Raw genomic sequence first — 13,595 nt, forward strand, 5'->3', positions numbered from 1 at the left:
TAGGACATGGAAGCAACCTAAGTGTCCATTGACAGATGAATGGATAAAGATGTGGCACATATATACAATGGAATATTACTCAGCCATAAAAAGAAACGAAATTGATTTATTTGTAGTGAGGTGGATGGACCTAGAGTCTGTCATACAGAGTGAAGTCAGTCAGAAAGAGAAAACCAAATACCGTATGCTAACACCTATATATGGAATCTAAAAAAAAAAAAATGGTTATGAAGAACCTAGGGGCAAGGACAGGAATAAAGATGCAGATGTAGAGAATGAACTTGAGGACACAGGGAGGGGGAAGGGTAAGCTGGGATGAAGGGAGAGAGTGGCATGGACACATATACGCTACCAAATGTAAAATAGATAGCTAGTGGGAAGCAGGAGCATAGCACAGGGAGATTAGCTCTGGTTTGTGACCACCTAGAGGGGTGGGATAGGGAGGGTAGGAGGGAGACGCAAGAGGGAGGAGATATGGGGATATATGTATATGTATAGCTGATTCGCTTTGTTATACAGCAGAAACTAACACACCATTATAAAGCAATTATATTCCAATAAAAATGTAAAAAAAAAGACCTAACACAGTCAAAAATAAAAATAAATAAATTTATTAAAAAAAAAAGAAGTACAAACTTCCAGTTGCAAACTAAATGAGTCATGGGTATGAAATGTACATTGTGGGGAATACAATCAATAACTATGTAATATCTTTTTATGGTGACATATTGTAACCAGACTTACCTTGGTGATCAACTTGGATTGTTACAAATATCCGATCATTATGTTGTGTAGCAGGAACTAACATAATGTTGTAGATCAATTATACTTGAAAAACAAACGGGGACTGCCCTGGTGCTCAGTGGTTAAGAATCCGCCTGCCAATGCAGGGGACCCGGGTTCAGTCTCTGGTCGGGGATGATCCCACATGCCGCGGAGCAACTAAGTCCGTGTGCCACAACTGCTGAGCCTGCGCTCTAGAGCCCGCAAGCCACAACTACTGAAGCCCACGCGCCTAGAGCCCATGCTCCACAAGAGAAGCCACTTCAATGAGAAGCCCATGAACCGCAATGAGGCGTAGCCTCTGCTTGCCGCAACTAGAGAAAGCCTGCACACAGCAACAAAGACCCAACGCAGCCAAAAAGAAAATACATTTTAAAAAAGAAAAACAAACAAACTCACTCATGTAAAAAGAGATCAGATTTGTGGCTCCCAGAGGCAGAGGTTGGAGGAAGGGGCAATTGGATGAAGGCAGTCAAAAGGCAAAAACTTCCAGGTATAAGATAAATAAGTACTAGGGATGTCATGTACAACATGATAAATATAATTCATGCTGCTGTACTTTATATATTAAAGTTGTTAAGAGAGTAAATCCTAAGAGTTCTCCACAAGAAAAAGAATTTTTATTTCATTTTGCATCTATATGAGCTGATGTTCATTAAACTTATTGTGATAATCACTTCATGATGTATATAAATCAGATCATTATGCTGTACTCCTGAAACGTATACAGTGCTGTATGTCAATTTTATCTCAATAAAAGTGGAAGAAAAAATAAAGTATAAAAAAAAGAAATAAATAAAATAAAGATTAAATGCTTCCCTTCATGCCAATGCTGGTACTCCTTTGATAAGACTCCCGTCTCAGGGGCCAAGGCCATGCTGACTCGCTGTGTACATGCTGAGCTGTTGTTTCTCTTTCTTTTTGAAACCTTGAAGGAATCTATCACTGACTTGTTTGATGTTCTTTGTTCTGAAAACTGTGCTGAAAACCATGCTTCTCTGGAGCAGCTCCTCAGAGTTATCTGAGAGGCTGTCTCCTGGGCTGTAGTCTTCAGTTTGGCTCAAATAAAACTCTCTTCTATTCCTATTATAGGTTGTTGATTGATTATTTCTGTTGGCAGGATGCAGCACCGTTTGTCAAATCATGGTTGAATCACAACCATAGGTTGGGTACAGATGTAGATTTTGGTAAAAATCAACAAAAGCTTATCGTTACATGGAATTTACAACATAGAGCATTATACATCCTACTATTATTTGCACATTCTGTGCTGTATATGCTTTATGTATAGTAAACCACATTACTTATAGTAAACTGATGTATATATAATTTTTTTCTGGAGAGCTGGGTATTAAACGTTTACTTGCAGGTCATTGTATCAACCCCACTGAAAGCGCTGCAGACATTTGAAGCACAGCGCCCTCGCTCAGCTTGGCAGTGCCCAACTGCTGGAGACTCAGCCATCTCTGTGGCTACAGACTTTCGTTGTGTCTAGTTGGGGTCCCGCGGGGGTCCAGCTGCTGGTCAGGAAATCAGCAGAGTGCCCAACAGTTCTAACTGGAAGAAACACAGCCCCTCATTTTCCTCTCCCAGTAGCAGACAGCCCAGGTGAAATGAGAAAAGGCTGTGCCTATAAAGCTTACACAGCACAATTTTAGCTATTTAAAGCTGAATTTAATAGAAAGGTCTGTCACAGGAACTGCTGCCCTGTGTGACATAAAGCTACATGTGCCAGAGTGGCTTTTGCAGACAGTAGAAATTGGAAATGCATTCAGAGGCTGCTTTTCAATGCTCCCAGCCAAGAAAAGTCAGTTGCTTCCAGGCTAGATGGGGGGCAAGTGTGCTGTGGCCGACAGGTGCAAGAGGGCTCCTCCCCAGCAAAAGGCATTTGCTTTGGCTCTGAAGTAAACTCTAACACAGAGATGGGTTGAAAGGTCTGAACAGTCAGGGAATTGAAATCATGTGACTAGTATAAATCCTTGTGGCCTTCCCTGTTCCTTCTCCTAGTGTCCCTGTATGGATCCCTTAGCGAGAACACATATGGCCACGTGGTGGCAGATCCTAGTTTTCTAGGATATGCCAGGGTAGACCGAGTGAGAACAAAAGTTGGAAAAGAAAGAGTGGCTTCTATAAACAATCCAGAATTGGAGAGAGCTTGTTATTGCTTTCTCCAAAGGAGGGACCCCTCGCTCTCTGTCAGAGTGAGCCAAACCAGGGTGTGAAAAAGCTCTTCTCTGGGGGAACGGGCAGCTCTGAGATAATGGCCCAGGAAGGCTGTCTCTATCTACTCTCCTCAACAGCAGGAGACAGATAAGACACATGACACATTTATGTGAAGCTTCCAACCAGGAGCCCAGGATCCTCTTTTGTCTCCAGGGAAGTTTCTACTTTTTAATGATCTCTCTGAACAACTGGGGTGCCATTTACAGGGAAAATACCTTTTACCCTCAAATTCTCCATGCACTACAGAAAGAGCTGGCAGCTCACTTTTCACAATTTCTGATCTTTTCAGAGCTAGGTAGGTCACGGTTTCTCAACTGGTTAGTTAGTTAGGTGGATGGATAAATGGATAGAGAAAATGGTTAATCTGTTTTTTTTTTTTGCTTAAAATCAGGAATTATTCTATTAGGAGAATCCATAACCCTGGTTCCTAATTTTCTATTTAAAATGTAAATGAGTGTTTATATCCTGGATATTCATACTAAAAATGAACATGCCTTGGTTTTCCTGAAGTGGAGCTATTGAAAATGCGACAATGTATCCTTTCGTCTGCCTATTTTTTTTTAGCACACTTCATGTTGGTATAAAAGTGTAGAAAATGCGCATTTTGTAAACATTGTATACATAATATAAACATATTCATCAGGTTCTTAGGCTAAATTTGCAAAGTTCATCACTTGTTTGTTTCAATAAAATTAAGCTGCAACAGATGGTACTGCTCAGAATGTACTTGAAACCATGTAAAGACAACTTTGCTATCAGAAGTCATTATTACCTAGAAATATTTGTTTCAAAACTTTAATAATTATTTTCTCCTGAACCAGAGTCCCAGTCAACACTTTACTGAATTCTACCTCTTTTTCTTTAACTCTTATTTGAATATTACATCAAATTCATATTTTCATAGCCAATGGTGGAAATGTTTGAAAATGCCAATAAACTAATTTACAATATAGATTTTTAAAATAACTGTATTACATAAAGCCACTAAAGTGGGTTTAAAAAGCTGAAAAACTCAATGGAAATATCACCAATTTGAGTGCATTCAAAGTGAACATTCTAAAGTGCACAGCTTTATGTGCAGGGGGTCTTTCTCAGCCTGCCTGGCTCCTGTGCCCCCCAGCGTCCTGGGGGACTTCTGTAACCACTGACCTTTGCATTTTTTCACTTCTCTCTCCCACTCAAGCTTGAAGGGCGAAGCCACCAACCCCAGCTTATGGTGGGCTTCAGAAGATATTTGCAGCATTGGGGGGTGTGCGTGTGTGTGTGCGCTCACGTTCATTCTGTAGAGCTGTAAAGTAGCACCCCATTTAGTTCAGCAGACTTCCCATTTCAGTGCTTACACTGAAAACTCTCTATTCACCTGTATGTGTCGTGCACTGGGACCACCCTGTCCAGGCAGGGAGGTTTCAATGTTGACTGAAAGACCCTTTTCTGCCCACAATAGCACTCCAGTATATGTAGCTTTATATCACATGCACAATAAATCCCGTGATGGCCTTCCCATTGAATTCAGCTTTGAATATTTTAAAGGAAATTCTATAAGGTTTATAAAATATCAATATTTTGACCAATTAATTTAATTCAGGCTGTGTTGTCTATCTGACTCCTTGTCTCTCTCAGATTTTATTCTTATTGATTAGTTTGCCTGAATAATTTACAATATTCTTCTTGTTTTCACTCCGATGTCTAGTAGTGGTATCTGTCCAAACAGGGCTGTGGTTAATCAATAGAGAGCTAATATATTTGACAGATCCAGCTGAGAAATGCCAGACTCCCAAGTACTGTGTGATTGGCGGGAAGACAGGCTCCTTGGTCCACTTTATTTTAAGGGCTCCTTTTTACACAGATGTTGGTGTGATAATCCCAAGAAGTGTTAATTGTCCCACAAAGGGTGTCACAACTGAGCCATTAGTAGAGGAAGCTGGAGAAAAGGAGATGGGGTGCCCAGCCGCTTGCCTCCAGCCCTGGCTCCCTCCCCCTTTTTGCCTTCCTTTCTCTGTCTATGGAGCATTTTTAGGCATCTTCTTCTTGGCAGACTCACAGCATAGCAGTGCTGGGGACATACATGTGGCACCGTCCCTGCCCCCCAGGACTTAGAAACTAGTGGGGAGACTGAATGAACAAATAACTGATGTGAAGTGTTGCCGCAGCTATGTGTGGGGCTCAGGAGTGCTCAACGGGGATCTGTTATCTGGGAGGGGCCACATGTTTGGGCTGCATGGGCCCCAACCTCTAGCGTCTACTCCTGCGCTTCTAAATCGTGTACCCAGGAAAGCAAGAAAGGCTCTTTCATGCAAATGTTTATTAAACAATACAAATATGCATCTAATGCTCCACTTGATAAGAAATGAAACCAATCTATTACCTACAACATAGACAATACAACAGGACAAGCAAGCCCGGCTTCCCCACGCAGTGCCGCCTCGCTCGGCCACGCTGGGAGGCAAGGCGCGGTCCCGTCAGCGGCCTCCGCCTTCGCTGAGGACGGATTTCAGGAGGAAGCAGGGCAGGAGGAGGAGAACATTCCCCGTGAGCCGCGTTCTTGGTCCATTAGAGTGTGAGGCGAGAAAGTCTTTCAGGTCTGGAAAAAAAATCCCGAGAGTGTATGAGACATGCTGTGGCAGGCTTGCTTTAAGGGAGTGAAGCAGAGATGTCTGCACCTGCTCCGGTAAAGCCCTTTTCTCGCTGGGCCTCCTCTCTAGGCCTTGCCTGGTGGGCTCTGCACCAGCCGCGAAGCCTGAGCCGCGGCTTCCCGGCCACAAGGAGGGCAGCGCGGAGCGCGGAAGGAAGCCCGCTGCGGGGAGCGCAGCGCAGCTCCAGGAAGACGTGCTTCCCTTCAGCTTGTACCTTCCTCGCGCTGCGGACGGAAACAGGGATTTTTGTGTAACTTGGAGAGCTGGAGGAGAATCAGTTTGCTGTTTTTAAGGCTCACAGAGAAACAGCCCTTGAGCCCTTCTCATCTGGCACATGAGCTGGCCAAGGTGAGCGTTCAGAGTTCCACACCCGTCATTTAGCATTCCAGGTAAGTGGATCTGATTTAAAATAAAATAACATAAAATAGCTTGCACCCATCTGTTGCAAAGAAGGTCCAACTTTCCCCCCATTAGTCCTGACTCTATTTCTCTGACTAGGGACCACTTATTGAAGAAGAGGAAAGCACCCATCCCTACAGCAACGGCGGATATCCCCACAGAGGAAGTTACAACAAGGCGCCGCTGCAGAGCACTGGGGACGGTGCCCCACCCGGAGTGCTCACCACCCTGCTGAGGCAATGAGGCTCCTCTACTGCAGGTCTCACTCTGAGCCCCAAGGCTCCGTGCGTCTGGCTTTCTATATAGCTAGGACCCCAGCCCAAAGGTGTTGAGTGGGAATCTCTGGGGTAGTGAGACCCGGCAAGGGTCTCGGCTAAAGTCGCCGGTGGTGAGCGGCTACCCTGTGAAGCTGACAAGCCCCACAGGCATGGCTGCAGGCAGGGGCACCAACTCCACTAAGCATTCTCACAAGCAAGTCTGGGCTGGATGTGGGGTCAGCTGGGCAGGGGAGCATGTCGATGAGGAAAGGGCCAACTTAAAGGGACCTTTTCCCCAGGGCTGATTGGCAGAGGCCAGCCTTCTCTTCCCCCGACAGCCCCGCCAAGCGCTGTCCTCTAGGATTCCTCCAGAAAGTGCCTTTTGAACGTGAAAGCCTGTGGTGAGCATGAACCGTCAGAAACTGATGAGTAATGATGAAGACGAGCCACCGCAGCAGGAACCTGCCCTGCATCTGTCCCTAGGTGACTCCAGGAGGCCACGCTCAGCACAAGACCGAGGTCAGGCCCACTCCAGACCTGGGCGCCACTCCCCACCCCACCCCACATGGTAGAGGGTTGTTCCAGGGTACTAGAACCCCAGAAAACAGGAACCTTAGCATGTGGGCTCAGAGGAGGTTCCAGAAAAGCTGATGATACAACAGGTGGTCCCAGCGTGAGAATCAGCTACAGGTAAAGAAGGGGTCACTGATTTTCCCCTGGTGGAAGGGAACAGGCTGCCCACAGAGAGAAGGATTCAGGCCCTGTTGGCAGCCTTTTCTTGTATATGAACTCAAAGGCCACTGTTATAGTCAGCTTTGTGAATTTGGTTAGACGGAGTCCGTCCCTCAAGCAGGGGTCCCCAAACTGGGGCTGTGAGCACCATGCAGTGTCCCTCCCAGGGGGCCCAAGGTCACCCATTGAGCTTAGCGAGAAAATATTAGAACTTCCACTACATACTGACAGGAAAAAATTAAAATAAGCTTTATTAATATTTACTGTTTATTAGAATCTATGAAATCAATGGTTCTATGGCCTGTCATTATTTTATGTCATACCAAAAAGAAAACTCTGCTACCGATGGATGATTTACTATAACCTGAGATTTTAATTATACACTTATCAAAAGGTCTCTTTTTAGACTTACGCAGACATAGCAGAGATTTTTTATCATTATGTCAGTCTTAGGCATGTATGTAAAGGAAGATATAAGTGAAATCAAATTTGTGAATGCTCAGCATGTGTCACTGTGTCACCACCACTGAGTGGGGATTTAAATGGAGACCACCTGGATGAGGATAATATCTTGTTTCAATATGAGGTCCAGAGCCAGCATTCCCCAAACTTTCCAATTTGAAGATACCCCTGAATGCCCCTGGAAAGCCAGATGGTTTCCTCTCTGTGATGACACCCAGAGAAGCTCCCCCACTGAAACGGCACCTATCATGGGAGAATGTCCCAGAGGGATCTGACAAAGGGCCTGCTCTCTCCTGGGCAGCACACCCACTGCTGAGAGCCAGCTGGGGCCAGGACCTAGGAGGGCCATCCTTCCAACAGGCCCACAGGCTGGCTCTGTTCGTTTGCCTGTTGGTTGGTTGGCTGACTGCTTTGTGCCAGAACTGTATTTTTTTAAAATTGGGTTTGAAGGTGAGGCTTGACCTGACCCCAATCTGACATTTATATGACCTGTTTATCTCTGAAGACATTCGAATTTGCTACTTCACTGTGTCATTATTTAGACTCTAAATTTTAGAACATAATGGTTCTTGATACTAAAGAAATACTTAATTCTTTGGGCTATGTGTAGGAAGAATCACCCTCTTGGTAAAATGAGATCTTGGGCTGATTCAAGGACTGCTAGCTCCAAGGTTGTCATTCTTCTTGATTTTTTTTTTTAACTCTAATTATAACGCTGCTCATCAATTAATGGTATAGTGGGTATTGTTCACAACCAAAAAAACCACATTTCAGTAAATTTGCATATAAGTGCTAGATTATGAAGTCATTTTTTTCTAACCTCATTGTATTGATGTGAATACGGTTGATGGTGATGATAATAAAGTAACAATATTTTACTTTATGTATAATATGAAACAGGTATAGGGCCTTTTTATCTTAACAAACCAATGGGGTTAATATTGCTGCTGTGGAGACTGAAGCACAGTTATTTAACCTTTCATAAAGATCATGAACATTACAACAAGTATTTTGGGGGGTTTGAACAAGTATTTTGGGGATTTCCCATGGTTTTTTTATATGCCACATTGCCTCTTTAAATGCAAAATTAACAAATGTAAATGAAGAAAATGGTAGAATGATAGTTACCTGTCTTAAGCATATTGTATTTAGAGCACTGAAAATTGATTGTTTTAGTGTAATATAGTAGTAGGTAATAGCTTATATGGTGTTTCTTCTTTGGTACTATATTTGGAACTAAAAGGTCAAAGGTCATCCATTCAATATTTATTTAGAAATATTATGCACAAAGCATTATTGTAGGTCATGGAACAGAAAAAATTACAAAATAGCTCACACCAACAAACAAGATTATTTTGCATAAATTTTATCCTGCCCTGCACTCTCACAGGGCAGGTTATCCTGCCCTTGAAAAGATATTATATTGGGACTAAGAAAGCCTGTCAAACTTGGACCGATAGAGTATCAGAGCAGGGAGAGCCCTTGGAGATCCTTTGGTCTTTGGGTCCCTGGAGGAGCCAGAGGACCACAATTTTGTAGCATGTTGTTATCTATTTGTGATTCCCCATCCATATGTGTCCTTTCACATTAGAAATATATTGTAAATACAGTTTTCCATTCTATCTTCCATATACTCTTCAAAGTCATCATAATCTTCCATTAAAGGAGTTAAAACATTTACTTACCTATTATTCTGCTGTTGAATTTACAACATGGTCAAATTTTCAATATTCTAAATAACATTATCAAAAATATTCTTAAAAAGCCCAGAAATAAACCAACACATTTATGGTCAATTAATCTATGACAAAGGAGACAAGATTATACATTGGAGAAAAGACAGTCTCTTCAATAAGTGGTGCTAAGAAAAGTGGACAGCTACATGTAAAAGAATGAAATTAGAACACTCCCTAACACCAAACACAAAAATAAACTCAAAATGGATTAAAGACCTACATCCTAAGCATGGATACAATTAAACTCCTAGAGGAAAACACAGGCAGAACACTCTTTGACATAAATCACAGCAGTATTCTTTTGGATTTGTCTCCTAAAGCAAAGGAAGTAAAAGCAAAAATAAACAAATGGGACCTAATTAAACTTAAAAGCTTTTGCACAGAAAAGAAAACCACTGACAAAAAGGCAACTACTGAATGGGAGAAAATATTTCCAAATGATATGAGCTATAAGGGGTTAATATCCAAAGCAGTATTCTTTTGGATTTGTCTCCTAAAGCAAAGGAAGCAAAAGCAAAAATAAACAAATGGGACCTAGTTAAACTTAAAAGCTTTTGCACAGAAAAGAAAACCATTGACAAAAAGGCAACTACTGAATGGGAGAAAATATTTGCAAATGATATGAGCTATAAGGGGTTAATATCCAACATATATAAACAGCTCATAGGGCTTCCCTGGTGGCTCAATGGTTGAGAGTCCGCCTGCCGATGCAGGGGACACGGGTTCGTGCCCCGGTCCGGGAAGATCCCACATGCCGCGGAGTGGCTGGGCCCGTGAGCCATGGCCGCTGAGCCTGCGCGTCCGGAGCCTGTGCTCCGCAATGGGAGAGGCCACAACAGTGAGAGGCCCGTGTACCGCAAAAAACAAACAAACAAAAAAACCCAGCTCATACAACTCAACATAAAAACAAAACAAAACAGAAAAAGATTTTTAAAAATGGGCAGAAGAACTGAGTAGACATTTTTCCAAAGAGGAAATGCAGATGGCCAACAGGCACATGAAAAATTGGTCAACATTGCTAATCATCAGGGAAATGCAAATCCAAACCACAATGATATATCATCTCACAACTATCAGAATGGGTATCATCAAAAAGAACACAAAGAACAAATGTTGAGAATGTGGAGAAAAGGGAACCTTTGTACACTGTTGGTTGGAATATAAATTGGTGTAGCCAATGTCGAAAACATTATGGAGGTTTTTCAAAAAACTAAAACTAGAATTACCATATGACCCAGCAATTCCACTCCTGGGTGTACATCCGAAAAAAACCAAAAACACTAATTCAAAAAGATACATGCACTCCAATGTTCATAGCAGCATTATTAACAATTGCCAAAGCATGGAAGGAACCTAAGTGTCCACCAACAGATGAATGGATAAAGATGTGATACACACACACACACACACACACATACACACACAGGAATACTACTCAGCCATAAAAAGAATGAAATTTTGCCATTTCAGCAACATGAATGGACTTGGAGGGTATTATGCCTAGTGAAATGTCAGATAGAGAAAGACAAATACTGTATGGTATCATTTATATGCAGAATCTAAAAAACACAACAAACTATTGAATAAAACAAAAAAGAAGCAGACTCACAGATATAGAGAACAAACTAGTGGTTACCAGAGGGGAGAAGAAAGGGGGGAGGGGCAATATAGGCATAGGGAAAATAAAAGGGTTATTATGGGATTATATGAAATCATGTGTGTGAAACTTCTGAAAATTGTAAAGCACTATAGAATTTAAAGAATCTTTCATTCAATTAAAAAAAAGATATATTTAGGGCAAATCTACTCAGTGGCTCAGAGAAGAATTCAATAAAAAATGTGATTTTGCCAATAAAAGTTCTGGTTATATCCATAATAAAATTTTAGTGTAAAAAAAAAAAACACTCCAAAACAATATCGTCTTTAATTTATACTGATAATTATAGGAAGTGTCTGGAATGGTAAAGTGGTTAAGAATCAGACCCCGAACACTTGTGCACTTTTGGTGGGAATGTAAATTGGTGCAGCCACTAGGGAAAACAGTACGGAAGTTCCTCAAAAAATTAAAAATAGAACTACCATATGATCCAGCAATTCCGTTTCTGGGTATCTGTGTAAAGGAAATGAAAACACTAACTTTAGAAGATATCTGCATCTCTGTGTTCATTGCACATTATTTACAATAGCTATGGAACAAAAGACATGGAAGCACCGTAGTGTCCATTAATGAATGAATAGATAAAGAAAATGTGAGCTATATACATATATGTATATAAAACAGAATATTATCCAGCCATTAAAAAAAGGAAATCTTGCCATTTGCAACAACGTAGATGGACCTTGAAGGCATTATGCTAAGCAAAATAAGTCAGACAAAAAAGACAAATACCTCTGATTTCACTTTCTTGTAAAATCTAAAAAAAAAAAAAGAAAGAAAGAAAAGAAAAGAAAGAAACCAAACTCAGATTGGTGATTGCCAAAGGTGTGGGGGGGAGCGAATGGGTGAAGGGGGTCAAAAGGTACAAATCTTCACTTATAAAATAAATAAGTCATGGGGATGTAATGTATGACATGGTGACTATAGTTAATAACACTGTATTGCATATTTGAAAGCTCCTAAGAGAGTAGACCTTAAAAGTTCTCATCACAAGAAAAAAAATTATTACTATGTGTGGTGATGGAGGTTAACTAGATTTGCTGTGATTATCAGTTCTCAATGTATACAAATATCAAATCACTGTGTTATATACCTGAAACTAATATAACGTTATATGGCAATTATATCTCAATTTTTAAAAAATGTGTTTGACATAGTTTAGGGATGTGCTTATGTACTCTGTGAATGGTAGCAATTTTATTCACAGATTAATATTAATTACATATTAATTATCATTATGTCAATGTTTATATCAATATGCCATGGTATGTTAATTTATATTTTAAAATAATTTAAATGTTATTGTAAAATACCATATTGTTTCTAAATTAACAACTAACCTTTGTGATTATCTCTTAAGGAAAAAAAAAAAGACGAACTATAGGAGTTAACCACTCTAAGCTTCAGTTTCCTCAAATATAAAAGGGATAATACCTATTTCATAGGCTTGTTATGAGAATTGAATGGGATTAAGTGTATAAAGTCCGGGAAATATACTGAGAGCTAATAAAGACAGTTACCATCATGATGAATGCCATTCTCACATCATCATAACCATCTATCAGCGCAGCTGCTATCATTATCATCGTCATCCTCATGTCATCATAACCACTGTCAGCACAGCCACCACCACTGTCAACTGCCCTGAAGCAGAATCAATGGGTCAAAGAGTACAAAAGGTAACTGCCCTTTCTGCAGCTGACAAATTACTCTGAAAGATGACTGCACTATTTTGTTCAACCTTGAACAGCAGAAGCCACATTTTCAGAGTCGCTGTCACTGTCCTTGGCAGACAGCAGTCCCAGTCTTGGATGTTTCCCAGGATGTGAGCAGACATCCTAGAACCCAGTTCCTGCTCTGTTGCTTCTGAACCCAAGCTGGCCTTGCTTAGAAGACTGGAAATGATCACAGCTAGCCCTTTCCCCACATCACTGCTGGGAGCACCAATGACAAGTGGGAAATGACTTCACCTGTAGGACTACATAGGCACCACCTGCAATTCTGATGCTTATTCCATAATTTTGTCCTCCATTCTCTGGGGCGCCGAAAGAGCAGCTAGCGAATCAGGGGCACAGGCCCAGCAAACAGAGAGCCCAGTAGGAGAGGGAGGGAGGGAAAGGCTATTGTACCATAACCACACTCCCCCCCAACAGACACTGCGTGTACCATGCGGAGCTGGCTGAGAAGGGGAAGCAGACGTGGGGTTGAAGGGCTGCACCTTCACTAAGAGTGTCACTAGACTGCTAATCCAGGTTGCAGAGGAGGGAGGCTGAGCATTCATTAAGTGTGTTCCTCCACTAGGGGCCCCACCCAGGGAACCCCACCAAGAGGGCTCCACCGCCAAGAGTGCTGCCCCTCTACTGCAGTCCTGACAGTGGACAAGGGGGTGTGAAGCGGGCAGGAAGGTTTGTGCTACCACTACGTGTGCCCTTAGATAGTGGGATTTGCCCAGGGTTGACTGCAGTGCAAGGAGGAACGGGAGAGTGGGCCTAAGGGCTTCACATGGAGCACACCCAGGGCTACAAAGAGGGCTGAAGGGCTGTGCCTGCATTAACTGAGCCCCTCACTGCTGTCCCAGCCAGAGCTTACTGAAAAGGGGAGAGGGCGATGGAAATGCAGTGCCTTCTTTACTTGTGTCCCTGGTCTCTGCCCAAGACGATGGCTTAGCAGCAGAGCATTTTGTTTTCTGACCTCGGAAGTTCACGTTCCTTAC

At 42.1% G+C, this 13,595-nt stretch overlaps 1 protein-coding gene across 1 annotated transcript in view; it reads right to left on the reverse strand.

Moving 5' to 3' along the window:
- Positions 1 to 5,344: 5,344 nt before the first annotated feature.
- Positions 5,345 to 13,595, reverse strand: part of LOC102993837 (cryptic protein-like) — a 41,151-nt gene continuing 32,900 nt past the window's right edge. Inside the window, exon 6 of the mRNA XM_024115014.2 lies at positions 5,345 to 5,587. Coding sequence (XP_023970782.1) covers positions 5,466 to 5,587 — 122 coding nt within the window. The 3' untranslated portion in view covers positions 5,345 to 5,465. The remainder of the gene's footprint in view (positions 5,588 to 13,595) is intronic.

This window comes from Physeter macrocephalus, chromosome 2 (genome assembly GCF_002837175.3).
Source record: "Physeter macrocephalus isolate SW-GA chromosome 2, ASM283717v5, whole genome shotgun sequence".
NCBI lineage: Eukaryota > Metazoa > Chordata > Mammalia > Artiodactyla > Physeteridae > Physeter > Physeter macrocephalus.